This window comes from Lactuca serriola, chromosome 7 (assembly GCF_051521515.1).
Source record: "Lactuca serriola cultivar US96UC23 chromosome 7, Lser_US96UC23_V15, whole genome shotgun sequence".
NCBI lineage: Eukaryota > Viridiplantae > Streptophyta > Magnoliopsida > Asterales > Asteraceae > Lactuca > Lactuca serriola.
The window spans coordinates 199,918,568-199,944,702 of NC_136414.1; the positions used below are offsets into that span (position 1 = coordinate 199,918,568).

At 31.4% G+C, this 26,135-nt stretch overlaps 3 protein-coding genes across 5 annotated transcripts; 1 reads left to right on the plus strand and 2 right to left on the minus strand.

The window, feature by feature from the left end:
* Positions 1–4,986: 4,986 nt before the first annotated feature.
* LOC145064700 (protein FAR1-RELATED SEQUENCE 5-like) lies at positions 4,987–6,602 on the minus strand. Its single transcript, XM_079012099.1, has 4 exons — positions 6,250–6,602; positions 5,942–6,137; positions 5,355–5,771; positions 4,987–5,022 (listed from the first exon to the last, which is right to left on the minus strand). Exons 1-4 carry the CDS (start codon positions 6,600–6,602, stop codon positions 4,987–4,989), a joined length of 1,002 nt encoding a protein of 333 aa, XP_078868225.1.
* Positions 6,603–19,429: 12,827 nt separating this feature from the next.
* On the plus strand, positions 19,430–21,934 carry LOC145061008 (UDP-glycosyltransferase 89A2-like). The gene is made up of 3 exons (XM_079008367.1): positions 19,430–19,574; positions 20,334–20,425; positions 20,507–21,934. Exons 2-3 carry the CDS (start codon positions 20,338–20,340, stop codon positions 21,901–21,903), a joined length of 1,485 nt encoding a protein of 494 aa, XP_078864493.1. The 5' UTR covers positions 19,430–19,574; positions 20,334–20,337; the 3' UTR covers positions 21,904–21,934.
* On the minus strand, positions 19,436–25,457 carry LOC145061009 (uncharacterized). Of its 3 annotated transcripts, none has more exons than XR_013687087.1 (5): positions 25,402–25,457; positions 25,123–25,324; positions 24,977–25,008; positions 24,331–24,774; positions 19,436–24,038 (listed from the first exon to the last, which is right to left on the minus strand). XR_013687087.1 is itself a non-coding variant. In XM_079008368.1 (4 exons), the coding sequence occupies exons 1-4, from the start codon at positions 25,447–25,449 to the stop codon at positions 24,715–24,717; spliced, it is 342 nt and encodes a 113-aa protein (XP_078864494.1). In that variant the 5' UTR covers positions 25,450–25,457; the 3' UTR covers positions 19,436–24,714. The 3 variants fall into 3 exon arrangements, 1 of the variants encoding a protein (XP_078864494.1); XR_013687088.1 differs by having other exon boundaries at positions 19,436–23,174; positions 23,435–24,774; XM_079008368.1 differs by having other exon boundaries at positions 19,436–24,774.
* Between the last annotated feature and the right edge of the window lie 678 nt (positions 25,458–26,135).

A 26,135-nucleotide genomic window follows, 5' to 3' on the forward strand; every position in this document is an offset into this window, starting at 1 on the left:
AAAAACTCATACATACCATACTCAGATAACAGCTTCTTTGTTGGACCTTCAGCTTTCTTGGTGGTAAGTTATTATAATGTTTATACTCAATTTTTAATAATATTGATTATTCATAATCTAATAGCAAATATTCATATATGAATAAGAAAAATATATTTGTTCACACATAATGCTTTACATTACTTATTCATTTATGAATAAGTAAAAAATAATATTACTTGTTCATATATGAATATCAATTAGTTATCATTTATGTGCAGTTGTTCTATGCTGATAACATCCACTCGGAAGCTTTAACAGTAACACGTAAACGTCCAACAATTTGTTATTGGAGTTCAGAGAAGATTAGATATCGAGAGACATTTGAACAAGAAAAAGGTAGATTTGGAGTTGGAGAATTAAACGAAGAATTTGTTAATGAACAAAATGAAGGAGATACAGATCTCGAAGACAGTGATTCTGATAAAGATGAAGATCATTATGTTAAGGTAATTAGTTTTAACATGTTAATAATATATGATTACATTAAATTATTATATTAAATTCTAATCATATACTTCTTTTTGTTACATAGGCATATGAATCAAAAATATCAAAAATGATTAATAGTTTTGAGAGGATGAAGGAAAAGCTGAATTCAAAGCTTAATGATGCGATGACAAAGTTCCCTGAAAAGGAAAGTTTTAGAATTTTCAAAGAAAAGATGAAAAATATGATTGTTGAAGAAAAAAATGAAAGCACAACACTTTTTAATTTTCCAATTAATGAAATTGGAGTTGAAGGAATCAATTTGACACCAATAATGGGTCAAAAAACAAATGATCAAACAGAAAATGAAGATAAAGAGGGAAATGGTGAAGAAGACAGTGATAATGGTGCAAGTCAACCAGAAGTAGATTATTTGCTTGATTCAAATGAAGCAGATAATGAAGGAATAAGGAATGATGCAGATAAGAATCAAAAAGAAGGTGAAATTAGAGTAAAAGAGAAAGATGCAAAGAGGAATGAAAATCAGAATGATGAAGAAGAAAAAGATGATCATGCTGAGGAAACAAATAATCATGAAGAGACTATTCAACAAACTAAAAATCAAAATTTGTTGGATAAAGTTGTTAACAACATTGTGGACAATGTCCTTGGAATTGGAGTTTCAAGTTTAAATAGTCAAGAAGATGAAATCTGGAATCACCCTGAAATGAAAACTATTTTCGATAATATTGATATAGGTAAATTTTGTCTTAATTTTATTTTAAAAAAATATATAAAAATATCAATACAAAATAACAATTTTGTTTGTTAAATTTTGACCAGGGTCACCAATGAGTACGGGTAAAACTAATACTCTTCCAGAAAAGGAAAAATCAGAAGGTGTACATGAACAAGGAACAAAAGTTGAAAAAACAAAGGGAGATGATACAGGTAAATGAATGATTTAAAATATATTACAATATTTATATTGATTTTTTTAATAACATTGTTTATTCATAAATGAATAATATACTATATAAATGAATAAAAAATAAAAAATATTCATATATGATGTATATGTTTCAGGCAAGGAAAACTCTGAAGATAGAAATGAAGGAGAAACGGAAGCTAAGAACACGAAAGATGGATGTGAAGAAAAACAAACAGAAATTGAAAAATGAAATGCAGAAGATAGAGGTAAATAGTTGATTCACTAATAAATGAATATAGTAAGTTTTATTATTCATAAATGAATAACACAATATATGAATAAATAAAAAATATAATATTACTTATTCATAAATAATAATATGTATTACTTATTCATAAATGAATACATTACTTATTCACATATGAATTACTTAATCACATTTCTTTATCTTTCAGGAAAGAAAAAGTCAGAAAATCAAAACAAGAAAGGAGAAAAAGCTGACAAGACAAAAGGAAATAAAGGAGGTAACAATTTGGATAAACATTTTAAAATATAAACTCAAATATTATAATTAACTTACAACTATTTATATGATAAATCTCCTGGCATGCAGATACTCATCCAAGCTTTAGTCTAGGTCTCAGTCAAGATTCAGATCAAACTTCAAGTAAAAAATTTAATGAATCTTCACCAAAAAAAGTACTTACAAAGAAACAAATCAAAGACGACCATCAGAAGGTTGTTATCAGATTAGCAAAGAAAAATGTTCTTAATCCAAATCCAATCTCTGTATCAATTCCTACTGAAGTAGGACCATCAAAGCATGATCTGGATCAACCAAGAGAGAAGAAGCTTGTTGATGCTTTCAAATCACCTTTCAAATGCAGAATAACAGACACAAAACCCAAACTGACACATCAGGAGAGTATTGTTTGTGAATGGTTGTTCAACTTACAAGGCAATACATCGTAAGTAACTTTATTTTATATATATTCATATATGATTATTATATAGATAATAATCTATGACATTTTGATTATATATTTGCAGAGATGTGGTTGTCCAGACAAAATATGGTCAGATAGCAGAAAGAGCAGTTATGGAAAGTCTATATGCAAACACAGAGATTTTTGGAGAAGTTTTAGACACTTGGTCTGATTTACTTAACCACCAAGAACTGGAAAGGGATTTTGGAAATTCACCATATAGACTCTTCTTGAAAGTTGGAGTTTCTGTAAGTTTATGTTCTAACCTTAATTCCTTCCTTATTCATAAATGAATACACCAATATGATGTATTCATTTATGAATATTATATTTTTTTACAACTTAAATTCACATATGATTATACAAATATGATGTATTCTTTAACATAATTATATATATATTCAATCGAAATTCACATATGATTATATTGGTTACAGACTGCTTATCTAACTTCAACATTGTCTGATGAAAGAAAGTATGAAAAATTCAAGGAGAACTTTCATGACAGTACCAATGGGTACAAAAAAATCTTGAACATAAAAAATATTGACATGGTATGTTAATTAAAGTTGTTTTTTTATATATACTTTATCAACAAAATACTTACCATTATATACATAAAAACAGGTATTCTTTCCAGTTGTTAAAAGTGCTCACATTTTTGTGATTGTCTTCAACTTAAAGAAACCGTCAATTGAAATTCCAGACAATAGTGCAGTTGAGGGGGATTATGAAGGAAAATACGGAGTAATAATAAAACCTTTGGTATGTACCCAGTTCACAACAACATAAAAGAACCAATTTATTACATATCTAACTTTTATTTTATTTAATGATCAGAAAAATTTGTTTGTGAGATACTTTAAAGAAATAAACCATCCAAGAGCAAATGAAATCTCAAAAGAAAGTATCAAACCCCAACGACTTGAAATGTCATGGAGAACAGTTAAAAACAAAGTTGATTGTGGGGTCTTTGCAATGAGACATATGGAGACCTATATGGGACAACCACTCTCAAAGTGGAAACCAGGTCTTCATAAAGAAAGTGCAGTTCAGCAAACTACTTTAGAGAAGCTCAGGCAAAGATATGCACACATAATGCTAACTTCTGAAATTAACATGTTGAAGGCTAAGGTGTTGGATCTTGCAGAAAAATATCAAAAAGTTGAATTCAAAGTGCGTACTGATCATGCATACAAAGCTATGCAAACAATTCAAAAAAGGTTAAAAGAATATTAATGATTGCTTGTGAAGATGAAAGAATGTTGAAGTGTGATGCTATAGAACAGTTTGTGTTGAAGATGAATGGATTTGAAGTACATGTAAGATGATTCTGCGAAACAAGTTTTAAATGGTTTGTTAAATATTGTTGAACATCGTTTTAATATTTTGTGAAAGTCTTATGAACAGCTTTTATTATCTTGTGTTGAATGATTATGTAATAGAAACAGCTTCGCTTATTTCTGTCAGTTTTTTATATTTAAATATGTTCAAATTTTATTTATGTTTATTCATAAATGAATACGAATATGATATCTTCATTTATGATTAAATTAGGAGTAATATGTCAGTATAACAAAGTTCATATATGAATATAACAAATTTCATATATGAATATAACTAACTTATTAGTAGAAACAAGTTTGCTTATTTATGTCATTTTTTTATATTCAAATATTTTCAAATTTTATTTTTATTTATTCATAAATGAATACGAATATGATATATTCATTTATGAATAAGTTCAAAGTAATATGTTAGTATAACAAAGTTCAGATATTAACATAAAAAAGTTCATATATGAATATTACTTATTTATTAGTATAACAAATTTCACATATTTATATTCATTTATAAATAATTCACAATATCAATATAACTTATTTTATAGTAATTTAAAAAACAAATATCAACATATCAATTTACCATATCAATATAAATGTGTATTATTCATACATGAATATTATTGTTTATTGTTTTTATCTGCATATATTCATAAATGAATAAAAAAAATCCCTAACTGTCTTTTGTTGATTTAGCAGCTCCAACTCTTTATGGACAAGTACGTAAATTGTGTGGAACTCGCTTTCCACATCCTGAACACATTCTATGTTCTTTTTTAGAATTTTCATATGCTACTTCACCTGCACTTGGAATTCTTTTCTTGATTCCAGAACCTTTATTGCTTTGAACTTCAGGAACATGAATATTAATCTCTTATGGAATAGGAATAGTAATACCCAAAAGCTTGCATACGACTTCACCATCTGTCTTGCTTTTCAATCCAGGAGAAATATAATCACTCTCAAATTCCTTCAACAACATTTGTTGTTTCTCAGCAAACAAAGCCAATCTCTTTTTGTCATCTCTTACAATATCCAAACATGATTCAAAACTATAATATGAATCATTGACTAGCTTTACATTTTCACAATCACCTGAATCGGATTGAACAGAACTAAAACGATAATTTCTTGATATCACATCCTTTCTCCATCTCTTCAAAATGTACCTTTCAGGAATTTCTTTAACACCACATCTCATCATTATTGTAAAAGCATGTCTGCATAAAACACCCATACACTTAAAATGTTCACAACTTCAATTTATTTCTTTCTCTTCAGCTTTTATTTCAACCTGATACAAAAACAAAATTTACACATTTACATTCATATAAGACTACTCATATCAACACTCATATATATTCATATATTCATATAATATTCATATATGAATATTGATATTCATATATGAATATTATCATATTCATATATGAATATTATTACATTTTTCATAAAAAAAACAAGTAAAATTACCTTAAATTCATTTTTAAAATCACTTTTACTGTTTTTGTGTTGCACAATGTAAACTTCCCAACCATCTTCAATACCAACATATGAGTACGTACAGAAAAAACATGATTTATATATTTCTTTTTGCACCTCAAAAAATAATGTACTTGTATAAACCTTTGATGCTTGCAGTTCTATTTCTCGAGGTGTTTGCATTTTATATGATGCTTTCTTTGATGCCCTATCAAGCTCTCGTTGAGTATTCCTTTGCTTTTGAATGGCAGTGTCGTAATTCATCATGAAATTCAAAACTAAGTTCCCACTTTCTGAATATGTATTAAAGAATGAATTCATACTCTCTGACCTCGATCTAGTCTTCATCAAACCACACATTGGAATATCACTAAAATATCCAGGTATCCATGAATCACGTATTGTAAACATGTCTTTAAACCATCTTGTGTCTTCAAGATTGAATTCCTTCATAAGCAAACCCCACTTCACCTCAAAAACATCAGGTTTCATATTAATGTCCCAAACAAGCTTCGAAAACCTTTTTCTAAAGTCTGTGTTTGTAAATAAATCATCTGATATCTGTATTAAAACAAAAATATTCATAAATGAATAAATAATAATAAGTAAAATAACAATCAATATTCATAAATGAATATACTAATAAGTAATATATTTCAAATATATTAAAATAATACCTTTTTTTCAATTATATGTCACATACATAATCGGTGCTTTGAATTACGAAACACATTCTCAACAGCTTGTTTTATTGCAGCATCTTGATCAGTTAAAACAAGTGTTGGTTCTTTCCCATGAGTTTTAAGAAATGCTTTAAGCAACCAAGAGTAAGACTTGATGCTTTCATTGCTTAGCAACCCAGATCCAACAGTAACCGATTTTTTATGATGGTCAATAGCAGTAAACGGAACAAAAACCATTCGATAACTAACACACAAAAAAAATGTTCATTAGAGTCAATTTTTTATGTATTAATAAGTGAATATAAAAATATTTATATATGAGTAAGCTATAAACAAAAGTAGATAAAATAACTTACTTGTTTGTTCGGAAAGTCGCATCAAACGAGATAACATCACCAAATTCAGCATAATATGCCTTCTCCATTTCATCAGCCCAAAACATACAGTCCAAAACATCATCTTGACAATTAAACTCAAATGAGTAATTTGGATAGTGAGCTCGATGGTCATTCATTGTGTTTACTATCATTTGGGCATCTTTATAACCAATAACCCTGTTGATATCTCTCCTTAAATTTTTATAGTCAACTACTTTGGGCTTTACAAACTCATACCCACCTCTCAGACTTGCCCTCAACTTATGAGCCATAGTTGGACCTATTTTTGATGTGGAAGCACGCACAATAAACTCTTTTTCTGAATATGACATTTGTCTCGCCTTTTTTAAATTGCTTCTCTTCTCAAGTGGATGGTTGTGAAGTTCATCAAACTAAAAAACTTTATAATCTGGAGTTCCATACACAAATTCAAATATAATCTTTGCTTGACAACCAATAGCTCTTGAATTTGAATTTCGTTTCCTCCTAACACCACTTGTACCTAATGTGTCACAAGATTTCTTTTTCTGTTTACCACCACGATTACATATAACATGTTTCTTCTTTATAATCTTGTTATCAAACCTTGACTGTGTGCTCAGTCTAACATCAAAACCACCAATTTCAGCATACTCAGAATACATTTTGATAGCCAACTTTAATGATTTGAAGATTAAACCCTTAAAAGGAATAAGTTGAACAGGTACATCTGGCTTATAAACATGTTCTCCAATTATATCATCAAAATATTGTGCATCATGTACTGAACTTGAAGATTCACCACCTAAAATAATAATGCATGAATAAAACAATAATATATATATATATATATATATATATATATATATATATATATGAATACATAAAACTCATATAAATAAAACAAAAAACATTCATATATGAATAAAACATTCATATATGAATACATAAAATTCATGAGGATTCAAAATGTATATAATAAAACATAACTTATTCATATATGAATAAAACGAAAAAAATAATAAATTCGAAATTACAATTAATACACGTTTATTTATAATATGAATAAGACAACAATTTATTAATTTTAACATATTCATATGTAAATAAAACATAACTAATTCATATATGAATAAAACGAAAAAAATAATAAATTCGAAATTACAATTATCACACGTTTATTCATATATGAATAAGACAACAATTTATTCATATTAACATATTCATATGTAAATAAATGATAATCAATAAAATTAAAAACAACAAAATAATTCAATAACTGATACCTTCAAAAAATGAGTTCTCAACATCTTCTTCTTCACTCTCACTCATAGAAGAATACAAATCACCATCAATAACACTAGAATTCGACATAATACACCAAATGATCTATATAAATAAACAAAAACAATCTTAATATCGAATATATCTCACAAAAAAAAGTCGTAAATATGAAAACCTGGTTAATTTCGAATATATCTCACCTCAACGTTCAAAATATCTGAAAGAAACTTAAATCATATATGATCATATGATGTAATTAAGCAATCTCTCTCAGTATAGAACGTAAAAACTACAACGATATAACTGATGAAATAAATATCTCAAACTACTTAACAAAAATCAGGTGAAATAACTCCAATACATATTCGAAACTTGATAATCTTGATAATGAACTCCGATGAAACAACTCCAAAAGGAATATAATAAGCATAATTCAAAATAAATTATAAAAAGCAATAATCTTGATAATGAACTCTGATCTATCCGATTCAAACGATATACATACCTGATCAAATCGGAAACTCAAAACGAAGTAGAAAACTGAAACACAGATGCGAAACTTCACGATTAATTGAATGAAAACGTATAATTGCTAATTCAAGTTCCGAAAATAATATTTAAAAAAAGAATTTTTGGATTTTTCCATTTATTTTGCATTTTAAAATTATTTTTTAGAATATGTACAGTGTAATATTCTATTAGAATATTTCACGTATTTTTCAAAAAATACGGGATTTTTTTTTAGTTAATTCAAGTTCCGAAAATAATATTTAAAAAAAGACTTTTTAGATTTTTCCATTTATTTTGCATTTTAAAATTATTTTTTAGAATATGTACAGTGTAATATTCTATTAGAATATTTCACGTATTTTTCAAAAAAAAAAAAAACAGGATTTTTTTTATCTTTTATTTTTCTTTTAGTTAATTCAAGTTCCGAAAATAATATTTAAAGAAAAAGAATTTTTAGATTTTCCATTTATTTTGCATTTTAAAATTATTTTTAGATTTTGTCTCACGGTCTCATAAAATTCGAATGGTCTCAAATAAACCTGAACCTATATATATATATATATATATATATATATATATATATATATATATATATATATATATTATCGCTTAAATATTATTATAAATAAAGCCACCGCCGAAGCTATGTACATCGAGAAGATTCTATAAGATCTTTGAGTGATTGATACAAATAAAATTGATATCTTAATCTAAATTTTTAATTCAACGTGTAGTTTTTAGTTATCGGTGGATATTTTTAATTTCAATTTTAGTTAAATAAATTAATTTATTTGTAATTTTATTTGGCTGACAGCAAACGTAATTTTCAAAATGAAAGAGTATATCTAAATTCTACATGTTTGAGGTCAAAATTACCGATGATTGTTTACTTTCATTTACAATATATCGTATAAATATAACTAGAAATCTCTAGAAAATTTCTAATATTTTGGAAAAGTTACATTTTAGTTCCAAGGTTTTTTTTCTAAACAAAAGAGTCTTAAATACCGGCAAAATTTTGCATTTTGACTCTTTTTGACCGGTTGGAACCGGTACCAAATTAGTTTAGGACTATTTCGTAAACAAACTTAAAATATTGAGACTTTTCTGTAAACAAAAATATTATGAATTTTCTGCAAACAAAACATTTATTATTATTATTATTATTATTATTATTATTATTATTATTATTATTATTATAAATAAGAATACTATTTTTTGAATTTGTTATTATTAATATTGTTAATAATACATATAAATGCATTTAAATGAAAAAATAATATTAATGACATTGTTTAAGGGTGGAGGTGGACGAGACGGTGATGCTTTTAACATTGAAATCTTGAATGTCTGTTTGTATATTCTTACTTTGTATATGGTCATTTCATATTTATTATTATTGTTTACAATTCAGTATATTAATATTTAACAGTTTAAAAGAAGTTGCATATTTGTAAAATTGTTTATAAATAGTTTAAGTTAGAAAGATTTCTCATTTTGTATATAAAATTGTTTAAGATAAAAGGATTACTTTTCAAATCCTACAAATTCACTACAAACATCTATGAGATAGGCAATATCTCAAAAGTATTAATTATATTATCTTGTTTAATAAAAACTAATAAAACATTAATTATTCAAAAGATATGGGCTACATAGGTAGCTCACTACAAAAGATATTATATTTTCTTTAACAAGATATTATAATTAATACTTTTGAATTTTGATATGGATTATCTATGTAGATATTTGTAGTGAGACTGCTGGATTTGGAAAGTAATCTTTCTACCTTAAACAATTTTATGTACAAAATGAGAAATTCTCCTACCTTAAATTATTTATAAACAATTTTATAGATATGCAACTTCTTTTAAATTGTAAAGTATTAATATTCTGAATTGAAAACAATAATAACAAATGTAAAATGACCATATACAAAGTAAAAATATACAAACACATATTTAAGATTTCAATGTTAAAAGCATCACCATCTCCTCCACCTCCACCCTTAAACAATTTCATTAATATTATTTTTCATTAAATATATTTATATGTATTATTAATAATATTAATAATAACAAGTTCAAAAACTAATATTCTTATTTATATTTTTAATAATAATAATAATAATAATAATAATAATAATAATAATAATAATAATAATAATAATAATAATAATAAGGGTTTTGTTTGTATAAAAATTCCTAATATTTTTGCTTATAGAAAAGTCTCAATATTTTAGGTTAGCTTACGAAATAGTCCCAAATTAATTTGTTACTGGTTTCAACCGGTCAAAAAGGCTCAAAATGCAAATTTTTGCCAGTTTTTAGGACTTTTTCGTTCAAAAAAAATCTTGAGACTAAAGTGTAACTTTTCCGAAAATATTAGGACTTTTCTGATAATTTCCCTAAATATAATGGTGTTTTCTTAAAGAAAATATTAATAGGATATGTCTAGTGGGTGTGGGAGTGAATTTAGGTCCCACACAAGCATATATATTTTATACTTATTTGATAAGTGATATCATTGACTATTTTCATAATTCATTTTCTACGTAAAGACAAAAACATATTTTTTAAAATTTATTATTAGGAATGTGTATTTATGTAATTTTTTAAACACCTACAATATTCCTATAAATATAATTCTACACAACGACCTATACTATAAATTGCAAGTACCGTTCTTGTAATTTATTTTCTACATAGGGACCAAACATATAACACTCTAAATTTTCAAACAAAATTTTCATTTTAAAAAGTTCACACAAAACATAATTTAACAATTCTCATGTCAAATTGAATTTTTCTCAAACATAAAACATCAGAAACTGTTTGTCAAATATCCTAGAATCTTCATAAACACAAGTCATCAAGCTGGTGTGTACAATCATGCTGGCGCCTTCCCGCTATCCTGAGATGTACCTGAAACACATTTTACACAAACACTGTAAGCACGAAGCTTAGTGAGTTCCCTAAAATACCACATACACAAATAAGTATCTTCTTATGGTTGTATCTCGATAAGGACCCTCTAGTCATGTGTCTTAGGTAGTGTTTGTTTTTTGTCTGCAGATCTGCGTGACCTCTTCTGTCTACACCGCACAGACCACGCACAGACGTTAGCCTTCGCAGACTGTTTATTTTTTTGAAGACTGCAGACCTAAAAATGTCTGCGTGCCCTCTTCTTGGCGCAGATATGGACCAGAGTCTTCTTACATCTTCTAGCCTAAAAAAACATATATATCTTATTTTTTTGAAGTTTTTTTTAATTTATATTTTTCCATATTTTTTAATGATAAACAAATTGAAAAAAAAATTACAAAACCTAAAAAAACGTTCGACGATACAAACATGATATTTTTGACAAATTTATAAATAAAGATTTATTACAATAATAGTCGTTGGAGTTATTTATATAAATATGAAAAAAAAATCATAATGTACTTTTATATTTTTTTTGCCAAATTTTGTAAAACATTATTTAATACAGTATCGTCAATTTCTCGAGAAAATATTTATGATACGTTTTTAATGGATTTAATTGAAAAATCAAAGTTTATTTTCATTCATTTATGTATCAAATTCTTTGATCACTAATTATAATGTTTAGTTATAAATTTGCAACCAAAGTTGTTGGTTTTTATCAAATATATATGTTAATTCATACCATTTTTATTTTTATTTTTTATACAATAATACATAAAAGTTGATCTAGATTCGTTAATTATTTATAACAAAGTCATAAAAATATTAAAAAATCATTTTGAAGTTTAAAAAAATCAATTTATTTAGATTTCAGTTTATTTTAGTAGCCCGCAAATGTGAAAAAAACAAACAGTCTTCTTTTTTCAGAGTGCAGACGTTTGGTCCACCTCTTCTACCGTAGAGGTCTACAGATGTGGTCCGCAGACTGCAGACATTTTGCCTCTGAAAATACAAACAGCACCTTAGTGAAGACCCTCTAGTCTCACGTCTCGGTATGGACCCTCCGGTCATAACTCAATATATACACAGAATAATATAACAACATAAATCACTAAGATAAGATGTATAATAACACATAACTCAGTATAAGAAAATAAGACCCTTCGGTCAATAACATGAATAAGACCCTTCGGTCAGTAACACGATCAAGACCCTCTAGTCACACATAAATTACCACTCACATAAGTGTAGTAAGAAGACTCACCTTGTGAAGTAAAGCAAGTAAATCTCGCACCCGAACTGCCGGTCTAAACTCCGCCTAACAGATGTCACATATACATCTAATTAAAAATTGATATTAACAACCCTTATAGATGTTGGCTAGCTTTCTCTACTAAACCTCAGAAGGGTAAAAGACCATTGTACCCCTCCATGGCCTCCAAAGTCCATAACTTGACCAAAACCCCAAAAGTCAACGGAAGTCAACACCCAGCACGTACACTAGGTGTACAACCCTCTACGATGGGCGTACAACTGGTCATGCATGTATCGACCTGGACTCAACGCTACGTTGCGTGTAATTGGGGTACGCACGTCGTACGTCCCAGACTCATTTTTCTTACTCTCGTGGTCTTAATCCGTTAAGACAATTGCTACAATCGCAGATCTAGGCTAACTAGAGCCTATTACATCACAAGCTGGTGACTTTAAGCCTTAGAATGGCTGGACAAGTCTAAAACTCATAAACACCAATCCTTTACTCACAAAGGTCCACATATCTCATGCATGGAGAGATATTGACCAAGATCTCATTTTTATGAATCCAAACGACTAAAAACACTTAAAAGGACAGGAATTATGCTTTGGATTTCATCAAACTCATAAAGCTTCAAGCTTGGGACATAAAACCCTAAAAATGGACCAAAACATGAACTAATCAAAACAATGAGAAAGATTTGAGCTTGATACCTCTGGATGATGCACCAACCACAGAGAAACTCATATCCAAAACCTTGGACACCAATCTTCTTCCTTAAAGGCTCCTTCTTCACAAAAGAACTCCACAAGAACACTCAATAAGCCACAAATGCTCACACAAGCTATGGAAACAGCATTTAGGGTTTAAGGGGAGTTGGAGGCTGGAAATGGTGGCTGGAAATGAGGCCATCATGTTCCTTAAAAAGGGACATACAAGATGATTAGGGTTTTCACACGGAGCCTAGTACGCCCGACGTACCCTCTGGTACGCCCCATGTACTAGGTGGCCTCCGCGTTCATAATACGCATACGAGTACGCTGAGCGTACACATGCATACGCCTTGGGTACTCAACTGCCACCTTTTCTCAAAGAAGGACTAGTCTTGACAATGCAATAAAAGTTATGGTCATCGATTCATACCTTATTTCAGAATGTTACAATTCTCTCCCACTAGGATCAGACTTTGCCCTCGAAGGCATCCTCTGAAAACAGCTCCGGGTACTGCTCGCGTATCTCGGACTTCGGCTCCTAAGTCCACTCTGAACCCTTACGATGCTGCCAGTGAACTTTAACTAGGTGCACCTCTTTGTTCCTCAAGGTCCTTACTTTCCTATCCAATATGGCTACCCGCCTCTCAATATAGTTCAGGCGATCATCAACTTAAATGTCCTCTAAAGGAACTACTGCTGTCTCGTCGGCTACATACTTCCTCAGCTGGGATACATGGAAAGTGTTATGAATCTGGCTCAATTCCTCAGGCAACTCTAACTAATAAGCTACCTTGCACACCCGAGCAATCACCCTAAAAGGACCAATGAATTGAGGGCCCAGCTTGCCCCGCTTGCTGAATCGGATCACCCCTTTCCATGAGGATACCTTCACGAGAACAAAGTTGCCGACCTGGAACTCTAGCTCGGAACGCCTTCAATCTGCATAACTCTTCTGACGACTCTGGACCATGAGTAACCTCTATCTAACCTGCTAGATTTGCTCTGTCATCTTAAGCACTATCTTGGTGCTCCTCATCACTCTCTGTCCGACCTCCCCCTAACAGATAGGAGTCCGACATCTCATCCCAAATAAAAGCTCAAAGGGAGGCATCCTAATGTTGGAGTGATGGTTGTTATTGTATTAAAACTCAGCCAAGGGAATATAGGAATCCCAACTCCCACCAAAGTCCATAACACAAGTGTGTAGCATATCCTCGAGAGTCTGAATCGTTCGCTCACTCTGCCCGTCTGTCTGTGGATGGTATGCGGTGCTAAAATGTAGTCGGGTACCCAACTCCTCATGAAATTTCTTCCAGAACTTGGAAGTAAAACGCACATCACAGTCAGACACTATCGATGTCGGCACTCTGTGCCAAGCCACAACCTCTCGAACGTAGACCTCGGTCAGCTTCTCCGCAAATGAGTTCTCACTTATAGCCAGGAAGTGAGAACTCCTCGTCAAACGGTCCACAATTACCCAAATCATATCCACACCCATCGCAGTCCTCGACAATTTGGTAATAAAATCCATGGAGATTTGTTCCCACTTCCATAGAGGAACCTCCAGAGGTTGCAACTTTCCATGGGGGCGCTGATGCTTTGCCTTGACCTTGTGGCAGGTCAAACACCTCTCAATTACCCATGCCAAATCTCTCTTCATACAGGGCCACCAATAATCGTGTTTTAAATTCAAGTACATCTTTGTGGCCCCAGAATGAACGGAAAACCTCGAATTATGGGCCTCCTCCATCAAAATATGTCGAGCTCCGCCCATATATGGCACCCATATCTGCCCATGTAAGGTCATAAGCACCCGACTATCCATCTCAAACTCAGAAATTTGCCCGATCACCCACTCTCTCTTGCGGTTCTCTAGTTTCATGGCCACTAATTGGGCCTCTCGGATGACATCTAAGACTGGAGTCATCACCGTCATCCTCATACACACGTCTTGAATCAAAGCACTCGCTGCTCTACGACTCAGGGCATCAGCTACCACATTAGCCTTGCCTGGCTGATACAAAATCTCATAATCGTAGTCCTTCATTACATCCAACCACCTCATATGTCTCATATTCAGGTTGGGCTGATCCATAAGGTACCTTAGGCTCTTATGGTCCATGTATATGGTACATCGGACACTATAGAGGTAGTGATGCCAAATATTGAGGGCAAATACCACCACCCCTAGCTCCATGTTATAGGTGGGGTATCTCAACTCGTGAGGCTCCAGCTTCCTCGACACATATGTTATCACGTGCTCTCTCTACATCAACACAACACCCAATCCCGATATGGATGCATCATAGTAAACTACGAAGTCCTCAGGCCCCTAAATAAAAACGACATTCTTTCGGGTTAAATTGGTGACAGGAACAACAACCTTGGAGAAATCTCTGATAAATCTCCAGTAATAACCTGCCAGGCCAAGAAAACTTCTGATCTCGGATGGGGTTCTCGGCACCTCCCACTGCATAACTACCTCAATCTTGGCCGGGTCAACCAAAATCATGTTCTGGTTAACGAGGTGTCCTAAGAATCGAACCTCTCGTAACCAGAAATCACAATTAGAGAATTTGGCATAAAGTCTCTCCATCCTCAACACTCCAAGAATCTCCCAAAGATGCTCATCGTGCTATTCCCTAGACTTCGATTATACCAAAATATCGCCAATGAACATGATCATCGACTGGTCTAACATGGGCCTACACACCCGGTTCATGAGGTCCATGAACGCTGTCAGTGCATTGGAGAGCCCGGAAAGCATCACCACAATATATATATATATATATATATATATATATATATATATATATATATATATATATATATATATATATAAGGAAGGGTTATATGGAAAAAATTCTAAAAAAACCCTAAAAATTATAAAAGTGCATAAAAAATACTTAAAGATCACAAAACTTTTTTTTTGACTTTAAATATGAAAAAATCGCAGTTTTTTCTTTAAATTCGTTGAAAAAAAAATCGATTTTTTTTCAAATTTTTTTTTTCAGAGAATTTGAAGAAAAAGTTGCGATTTTTTCATTTATAAAGTCAAAAAAAGATTTGTGATCTCTAAGTATTTTTTCATGCATTTTTATGACTTTTAGAGTTTTTTTTGGGTTTTTGTTTTCCATAGAACCTAATGGAAAACAAAAAAACTCTTAGAAAACCCTAAAAATCATTAAAATATATAAAAAATATTTAGAGATCATAAAACTTTTTTTGAGTTATATATATATATATATATATATATATATATATATATATATATATATATCTTTACTAACTTATAAAAGAAATCCTACTATTTCTATAAATAGATCCAATAAAATAATAATATTTTTTTAAGACGTTCAAATCTCTAAACGTAAAGTACAACTAATTATGAATAAAATAATATTAAATTTAAATCATCCAAACATATAAGCTTAAAGTATAACCAAGTAATGCAGCATAAGCATAAGTTTTTAATCTACCCGTCCAATCTTTTCCCAATATATCAGTAGCTTCCTAATTTTTTGATAAATTTTGAATCGATCAAACCCAGGTCTTAAGATCAAATTCAAAATTCAAAATTCAAATACTCATTAATCCGGTCCATCTTCCTTATATCTGGCGTTTGCTAAACTTTTCTCTCTCTCTCTCTCTCTCTCTCTCTCTCTCTCTCTCTCTCTCTCTCTCTCTCTCTCTCTCTCCTTTTAAGAAAAACCCTAAACATGGCTCCAAGCATTCATCTTTCTCCATTTATCCATAGCGTATCAGATCATGGCTCTCCTCATCCGCCTTTAACCTCATCATCTATCTCTAGCCATGAATATAAACTTCTCCATCCATTTCTCATTATGTTCGATAAGCCAAAGTTCTTACTCGCTACATCCTCCCTAATCCTCTATTCCTCCTTTAACTTCGGTTTCTCACTCGAGTTTCATCTTTGTTGTGATTTTTAGCAGATCCAATGTTCGGCTGTGAGAGTAAGTAATCTTCAATATAACTGATTTCACATACGTATAGGAAGTTCCCATCACCCCCTTTCCCTTATTGTTTTTTGGTTCGGTATGTAAACTCTCTCTAAATTTGTGTATGTGTGTGTGTTTTTAACCGACGATTTTGTCTCCTGAATCTGGAATCGAAGGCTTGAAGAAGGTTGAATACGATCTGAAAAATCTCTCATATAAGTTGATTTTGTGGTATGATTTATGGTCTTGTAGTGTTTTTTTTAACTACACATGTATGATCATGACTCCCTTTCTTATATCTCTTTTGATTACACATATTTAGTGGTGTTTTTACCGTTTTCAGAAGTACACACAGTTTTAGAATTAACTTTAAAATCATGTAGTTGTGACGTTTAAAAGTTGTTTTGTTGATGCATGAACACACGAAAATCCAAATGCAGGGGCTGGTAAACCTTGTAGCCACAATAAAAGGTTAGCAAAAGGGAAATCAGATTCAATGTGTTGGAAAACATAACATTGTTGCAACAAGTAGTGTTAATTCTGGTCGTTGTTCAGTCTGATGTGGCTTTAACTACTTTAATTTTTGTTTTTGCATGAAATTGAATATTTGTTTACAAGAGGAATCATACTTGATTACAAATAAAGTATGCTTTATTTTAGATTCAATAAAGTATGTTTTATTTTTGTTTTGATTTCAAATTTTTAGTCTTTTTCCTTTAATTTGTACAAGATTAATTATGGTAAAATAACGGCTGACATGCAATAACCCATTGTGGGTTAACTATTGTTAAAATTTTACCAAGAAAAGATTCTTTAGGAAAATGATGTGATAATTTATTTTGTGTTTCTGTTCAGATTACAATACAAAGTTACATTACATTATTGGAACATTTGGGGGCATTTCAGTCAAAATAGTTTTGAAGCTATACCACATCCTTGTAAATCTTATGTTGTTTATTTGTAGATGGTTCCTCTATATATTAATTTGTAGCTTATATTCGTAGATAGTAACCCCAACAGGTAAACATGATACTTTTGTGACGAGAAAGCATTCACATGGAACCGAAGCTTGGGATAAACATTTTTCTGCAATTTTTTTGTATGGGAGGGGGGTAACTAGGATTTATTTGACTACATATTTAATGTAATGTAATTTTGTGTGGTGAATCATTAGTTAGAATTTCTAGAATTACTAAACATATTGTTTTGTGTTGGTTTTCAAATGTAATTTATATGTAGGCCACCCTAAAGTACAATTCATAGTGAATTAGTGATTGCATGTATTGGTTATTCAGATTTAATGTTTTTATAAAATTTGATTTTACTTACTAAAAATGAGATATGTGTAAAAATTGGTGAGCTTTATAATTTGCAAAAAGATTATTAACATTAAATTTTTATCTTTAATGACATTTTCTATGTAAGAAATCAAAACAATATTTTTAAACAACGAATAAAAATGATAGGACATGATTTTCTAAAAGTAGATAATTAGTTCTGTTTTTGAACATCAATAATTAGAGATAAACATTTTAATTTATAAGTATATTAAGGGGGAAATTATTAAGTCATAATCAGTTTAAGAGTTATAATAAGTTATCTTTAGATCTATACAAATGACTTTTGATGCATATTATCCCGTTTAATCCTCTTTTATCAATACCATATTGTTACATAATATTTATCTATCAAATAGGTTGTGTAATGACACCATATTGATATACAAAAGTTTTCGGCATAATGTCATTGATGCGGAAATAGATGACGGTTAACATGCTGGCAAGGGGCAATGATGATACTTTACACCTCCATTGTGATGTATAAGAAATAGTTGTTTGATTAATATTGTACAATCAACCATTATTAATTATATGTATGTTGTTTTGAGTTTGTTTATTTTTTTAATTATTATGATCGTATGACTAAAATGATACAAAGTTGTTATTGAAAATCTTAATAAGTTTTAGACAAAATTACATAAATAGTTTATGTGATTTCCCAAATTCTTATTTTTCGTCACGAAAAGAAACTAATTGTCGAAAAAAAATGTTTTACGTCCGCCGCTCTGCGCGGGTAGATGGCTAGTGTGTGTGTGTATATATATATATATATATATATATATATATATATATATTATTTTGATTTAGATTTTTATGTAATTTCTAATTTATAAAATTACACAAATTGTGGTTTGTAATATACTATAAATTTAGTATAAGGGTATGATAGTTTTTTTTATAAAAATCTAATAGGCGAAAATTTACGGTAGGGAGACCATTTATAAAGTTTTGCAAACCATAGGGACAGTAGTGTAACATTTTCCATCAAAATCTTCAATATTTTAAAAACCACAAGGACCGGTTATAAAATTTTGTCTACAAAGAATAATATTGGAGGGTAGAAAAGTCATTTAACTTTATAAATAATGGAAGTAGGAAAAGACATGTGGCAGGGAAATGATTCTTTTATTACACGATTCGAGGTTGTTCTTGATGCGAAAGATTACGTGTGTGCAGATTGAAATCACAGAAGAATAGATTTTCTGGAAAAAAAAAAAAAAAAAAAAAAAAAAAAAAAAAAAACCTTTGTATTAGCGTACCACAGAGCAGTTACACAGCTTTCCTCGTCTCCTACTTCGTCATCTGCCTCCCGCTGAGAAACCCTAAATCTACTTCTTGTAAGTTATCTTCCCTAAAAGTATTCTGAATCTTATCAAGAAACAGTTTCTTGATTGAATCCTCTACTGTTAGTATTTCTATCTTATATTTGTTGATTACATTCTCTTCACTAAAAGTAAAAAGTATTCTGAATCCTCTGCTTCCTGTAGTGAAGTTCTTCTACTAGCTATAAGTTTGAACCAATTGCTCCTATTTCTATTAATGGTATTTATTTCTAGTTAATTATATTAATAGCACTATAATTATGGACAAGTTAGTATTTCTATCTTGTATTTGTATACAACTTCTTTGATATACAATAGAATAAGAATCAGAAAAGTTAGAATTTTGGGGTGAGAGTAAATAGCTAGCTCTAAGGGTCGATGAGTTAATGCGCATAACTGCTATTATCTTCTGTTTGACTTACTTGGTGGTACTAAAGTTTGTTCATAATTAGTTCGTGTGAGAAAAGTAATATGTACGAATATGGCATTGGGTAGAAATTTTACAATGGCTATTACCTTATATTTGACTTTAGTTGGTGGCACTAGATTATGGAAGATGGACAAAATGCTAACATATAATAGAGTTGAAGAAAGTAAAATTTTTAATTATACAAATGATATGGATTAGAACAGTCTAATAATAACTTAAACAAAATGAACTTAGTACACATATATTAAAAAGCATGGAAAGCTAACCATTTTAGTTTATTGAATGCTTACTAATCTTAAAGATTACCATTTAACTTTGTAATTAAAATGGGTGCTTGTTACCAGATCTATGTCTTCTTCCTTGATGAAGCAAAAGCAAAAGTTGGATGAATATCGGAATGCTCCGAAGCACATGGATGAATTTAAAAGACTCGATGGTAAGCCCTGTTGATAAAATGATAATTCATCTATCTTCTTCTGTTGTTATAGAAAGTGGATTGATATTTGTTAAGAGACAGGTGCACATATATTGGTTTTCCCATTTCCAGCACAAGGTCACATGCTCCCACTTCTGGACCTAACTCACCGCTTAGCCAAAAACGGTTTAACCATAACCATTGTGGTCACCCCAAAAAACCTCCCAATCCTCAACCCACTTCTCTCTTCTTTTTCTAACATCCAACCCCTCGTATTTACCTTCCCACCCCACCCTTCCCTTCCTGAGGGTGTAGAAAACGTGAGAGACATCGGAAACCATGGAAACCTCCCTATCATCAACTCACTCGCAAAACTCCAAGACCCAATCATCCACTGGTTCAACTCCCACTCTAATCCGCCTGTTGCTATCATTTCTGATTTCTTTCTCGGTTGGACACACCACCTCGCCAACAAGCTACGCATCCCGAGGATCGGGTTCTTCTCCTCCGGTGCTTTCTTGACCTCTACCCTCGACTACGTCTGCAACCATATGTCGTTGATTCGTTCTCGTTCTCAGGAACTCATCACCTTCCATGATCTCCCGAATTCTCCTACTTTTCCATGGGAGCATCTTCCATCCATAGCTCGATTCTACAAGGAATCGGATCCTGAATGGGAGCTTGTGCTTGATGGTCTTATCGTGAATGCATCAAGTTGGGGTTGCGTTGTCAATACCTTTGATGCATTGGAGTCTCCATACATGGAGTATCTCACAAAGATAACGGGTCATGGGAGGGTTTTCGCCGTCGGGCCGGTTAGTTTGCTTCCGGATCCGGATCCAACCAAGTCTGGTATTGGTTTCGGGTGTGATGTGTTGAGTTGGCTCGACGACAAACCCGATGGGAGTGTTGTATATGTGTGTTTTGGAAGCCAGAAGTTCTTGACAACCGAGCAAATGGAGGCTTTGGAAATTGGGCTCGAGGAGAGTGGGATTCGTTATGTTTGGGTGGTGAAACCGGAGCAGTGTGGCCCGGTTGGAACCGGGTCGGGTAGAGGAATAGTGATAAAGGGTTGGGCACCACAAGTGTCGATACTGAGTCACCCAGCTGTCGGTGGGTTTCTGAGTCACTGTGGGTGGAACTCGGTTCTTGAAGCTATTGTAGCTGGAGTTATGATACTGGCATGGCCTATGGAAGCTGACCAATATGTTAATGCTAAGTTGTTAGTAGAAGACCATGGTGCAGCTGTTCGAGTTTGTGAAGGAAATGATACTATACCTGACGCAACCGAGTTGGCTCGGATAATTGCCGAGTCAATGAGTGGGGAGAAAAGTGACAAGAAAATAAAAGCGGAAGAACTGAAATACAAAGCTATTCAAGCGGTGAAGGATGGTGGGACATCATCTATGGATTTAGATAGGTTTATTAGTGAGTTGTGTAACATTGGGCCAAAAATGAATGTTGCTGACGCTATTTCGGTGTTAGAGATTTCAAATTAAAATTTATAATTCAACGTGTAGTTGTTAACTATTGGTTGGGTTTTTAATTTAAAATTTAGTTAAAAATAAAATATTATATTTGCAACTAGAAAGGTTTCCCCCGCGTTGCGGGGTGGAAGGTGTTGCTTTTGTTTGAAACTATAGCATGTTGCGGGGTGGAAGGTGTTGCTTTTGTTGGAAACTATAGCATGTTGTCTAAATTGGTACCTACAATAAAGTATGTTGTTATTCTTTGCAACTCACCCATTTTGACATAAATATATTTGAAATGTATATAATAATTAAAAAACGTGCAAATAGGTAGTGATGTAGTAATTGATGATCTATCAGATTCGATAAAAAGGGAAAAACCCTAACGTTATAAATGGAGATTACATAGCTCAGGAATGAATAAATTTGTGCTTTTGAGAAACGTTAAAAGAACATTGTAAAGTTAGTAGTTGCTGGCAAAATGAAGAATAGAAGCAAAGATTAAAAGAACATAGAAAAGTTAACATGATGTGTAACAAACCACAGTAGCTCTAATGTTTTTGTAAACATTGTTTCAGTACCTGGAACTTGGACATTTTTAAAAGAAAACGATACCGTCTCGGGACACGATATAACTATAGTCATTGAAAGAGTCTATGATATGATAAACAACCAAAAAATGATTAATTGAGCATTACATCAAAATGGTTGTTATCAAAACATTTCATATACTACAACATGAAAAAGTAAAAGGGTTGCCAAAGTTAGAAAAAAGTAGGAACACATAGCATCATATTCAAAATGGAAACAAAATTTATAAGCATCATAGTTAATAATACATTTGTATGTTGATAATCCTCAAATATCCTAACCACCAATACTGCAAAGAAACTTCAAACAGTGGAAGATAATCACCAATTTTCCATCAAAAGATGCAAGATACTCACTAATTTTACATTTATAATTCAGTATCTCCTCATGAGTTGTTTTTCCTTTTCTTGCTTTAAAAATATTAAATGGACCAAGAAAATATAGTTATAAATAAAGGGTAATGTAAAAAGATATTTAAGTAGTGTTTGATGTGATGGGAAAGGAGAAGGAATGGAAATGGTTCAATCTATTACCTTTTCCATTGCATTCCATCTAACAAACATACCCTAAAAGGTAAATTGTAAAAAATGAAAAGAAACGGAAGTAAAGATGGTGGTTAGAAGTACCTTTACAATATTTTTGGTTCAAATCATTACTTCCACTTTCAAGATATCATAAATCACTGGAATTCAGTTTACGTCCTTACATTCCTGCAAACTCATCCAACATACCACCAATTTAGCATTTGTCAAAAATTATACATCGAAAAAAAGTGGGTAAATTATTTGAACATGTGCTTGTTATCATTAATCATTTCTATTGCATCATTTTGTTAAAATGGTAAGAGTCGCGTCGCACATATCTACAACAGTTGCACCTAATCTTGTCACACACTAAAAAACTCAATCCTTATCATAAAAGATCACAAAATGGAAAATAGAAATATCAATAATAGAATTAAATTTTTTACCCGACTGATGTCAGTAAATTGTTTGAATAAGTTCATATTGACAACCCATGGACCATCATGTTCATATCCAAACCCAGCCACCAGTAGAGATCGTTGAGACTTATCGGGTGTCACCTAACATGAATTTTTTGCCCATTACAAAATGGACATACTTAATTACTCGCAATCATAACAAAAATGCATACAATACATTCACCAACACATGGCATCCCCAACAAACTCTACCTACCAACAAAAATGTAAAAAGCTCAATAAGAATTTTAAAAGATATTCCATATATTTCAACCATTAAATTAAAGAAGTGAAATAGGCTATGAATATGATATTATATATATTACAACAGTTGCAAGCTTTCCTTTGAAGAGCACTCTCACAGAGACTGCAAAGGTTGGATACCCATTAGCAAAATCTATTGTTCCATCTATATAGTTGAAAGAAATGAGTATATATTTTAGGTGAATGTGATTTTGATATAACTAAAAAGATTGTTGAATCACATACCCAAAGGCCTGAACCATAATTTCAACAAGAGAGAACCCATTCATCAGATAAAAATGTCCAACAATCCAAAGACTGCAGCCGTCGGTGTTCTCTGCTGTCAAATCTGTCAAATGAAAACGTGAAATAAAAAAATCATTGAGAGTAAAGATCATTTATAACTGGCATCAAAAACTATATAGATTCCTAACTTAACCTTCCAATTCTGAAATTCAGTTAAATTTTTTTCATTCCGACATTTTATTAAACACGTCATATGCATCTAAATTTAAAATTTTCTTTTCAAAAAAAAAAGCAAACTAAAATATGGTGAACCAAAGAAGGACGACTGATTACTGACCATCTGTAACAAATAGTTGCTAACCAAAAAAACCCCAAATTAATCACAGTATACGAACCTCGATGTACAGAAAGTTTCGAACAGAACTTGTGAGGAACCTTACAGAGAACGTGGAAGCCCAAATTAAAGACGGAAAACCCCTTGGTGTATTGCTTTGAACATGGAGCACAGAAAAAGAAAAATGGAGAAGTAGAGAGACTCTTCATTGGAAGAGGGAGGTATTGAACATGGCTTCCATGGCTAATACGTGACCTGAAGCAAAACCGATTTGCAGAGACGACACACGTATGTGTACAACATCGATGGACGGACGTCTCTGAGGATGGGTACTTTTGGTTTTGGTCGAAGAAACGTTGTGCACTTCATCGAGCCTGTGATGGTACTATATTTCTGATAAGTATGGTATTATGGAGAATTCAACAATACATGACGACTCTTTCAATTATGTTCCCAATTGATCGTTTTCATTTCCCACTTTTCCAATTTCAAGAGGCTCGTACGTCTGGAAGCAGATGGAAAAAGCTTTGAGTATAGAAGCATAAAAAACACACAAACTGGTTGAACCCTAGAATATGAAACTCCCAACAACAATTACTGCTTTTCCTATCTTTCTGATCATCTTCAACATCATTGACTTACTCTTAATAGAGTTGATTTTAGTAGAAGATAAATAGAATAAAAGAGGAGAAATAAAGATTTAGAACCTGATAAATATATAAGCCGACTTCTTCAAAACCTGGAACAAAAAACCAAATGAAATTAGAAATTTATACTTGATGGATTCAAATCAAACGGACAAAATAAAATCGAGTGAAAGAGGGATTTCAAAGCAGAAGATTGAGGGCCTAACCAATGGTATGTGTGTTAGATCGAGTATATAAAGGGAGGGTAAGAGCTGGAGGTGGTTGCAGAAAGTGGGAGTCGATTGATTGAATCGACCTATCCCTCTTCCAGATAAGACGCATAGTCGACGTTGTCATCGAAAATCGCAAGACAGGGAACACTCTGATGATCGTTGAGTCGCCAGTCTTGGAGAAGCCGACGCCAGAAAGCTGGTAGAAAACGGGGGAGACGAAAAATGAGGGGTTTATGAACGAAACAAAATGAGGTAGATAGTGATCAGGTTTACCTCTTCTGTTGGCGGTGGGAAACATGTAGAACATGGAGAGAAAAACATGCGGAGGGATAAGGGGAAAAAACGCGTGTCCAAACACGTACACGTATCCAACCTTTAACCGGTAAAAAAGAACAACACGTGTACGCAAAATATATAAAATGGCAAAATATGACCTTCTAAGAAAAACGATACAGAATTGTAACCATATATATAAACGGAGGACCATTTCTGCCAATTTCTTTACTGTAACTAAGGGGTAGAGAAATTTAATATATATATATATATATATATATATATATATATATATATATATATATATATATATATATATATATACTAGGTGTGAAACCCGTGTATTACACGGGTTTATTAAAAATAAATATTTAATATAAATATTTAAACATTAAATATTTTATAAAATAATACTTCTACATAACATAATGTAATCTTTTGGAACATTGATTAAACAAATCAAATATTCTTTAGAGCATTTATGAGACTTTATTATCAAATTAATAGAATGATTCTATTTCCTTATAAAACTCATTAGAATTTTGTAGACTTTTATTTTAAAAAAGTAGAAATTCCCAAAAAATGACAATTGGAAAGTAATAATTCTAAAACTCCCACAAAATTACATGTGCCAAAACACTTAAAAATTTGACAAATGGCAAAAAAAACATTTATTTATTAGAGATGATATATATATATATATATATATATATATATATATATATATATATATA

Coding starts and splice junctions, on each gene's coding strand:
- LOC145064700 (XM_079012099.1), bottom strand. CDS start 6,602: ATGTCATATTCAGAAAAAGAGTTTATTGTGCGTGCTTCCACATCAAAA. Junction 5,772..5,941: donor TAAAACAAGCTGTTGAGAAT/GTGTTTCGTAAT, acceptor GTTTTAATACAG/ATATCAGATGATTTATTTAC. Junction 5,023..5,354: donor TAGAACTGCAAGCATCAAAG/GTTTATACAAGT, acceptor TTTTTGTATCAG/GTTGAAATAAAAGCTGAAGA.
- LOC145061008 (XM_079008367.1), top strand. CDS start 20,338: ATGTCTTCTTCCTTGATGAAGCAAAAGCAAAAGTTGGATGAATATCGG. Junction 20,426..20,506: donor TGAATTTAAAAGACTCGATG/GTAAGCCCTGTT, acceptor GTTAAGAGACAG/GTGCACATATATTGGTTTTC.
- LOC145061009 (XM_079008368.1), bottom strand. CDS start 25,449: ATGTTTTTCTCTCCATGTTCTACATGTTTCCCACCGCCAACAGAAGAG. Junction 25,325..25,401: donor TCCCACCGCCAACAGAAGAG/GTAAACCTGATC, acceptor GTTTTCTACCAG/CTTTCTGGCGTCGGCTTCTC. Junction 25,009..25,122: donor ATCTAACACACATACCATTG/GTTAGGCCCTCA, acceptor TTTTTGTTCCAG/GTTTTGAAGAAGTCGGCTTA.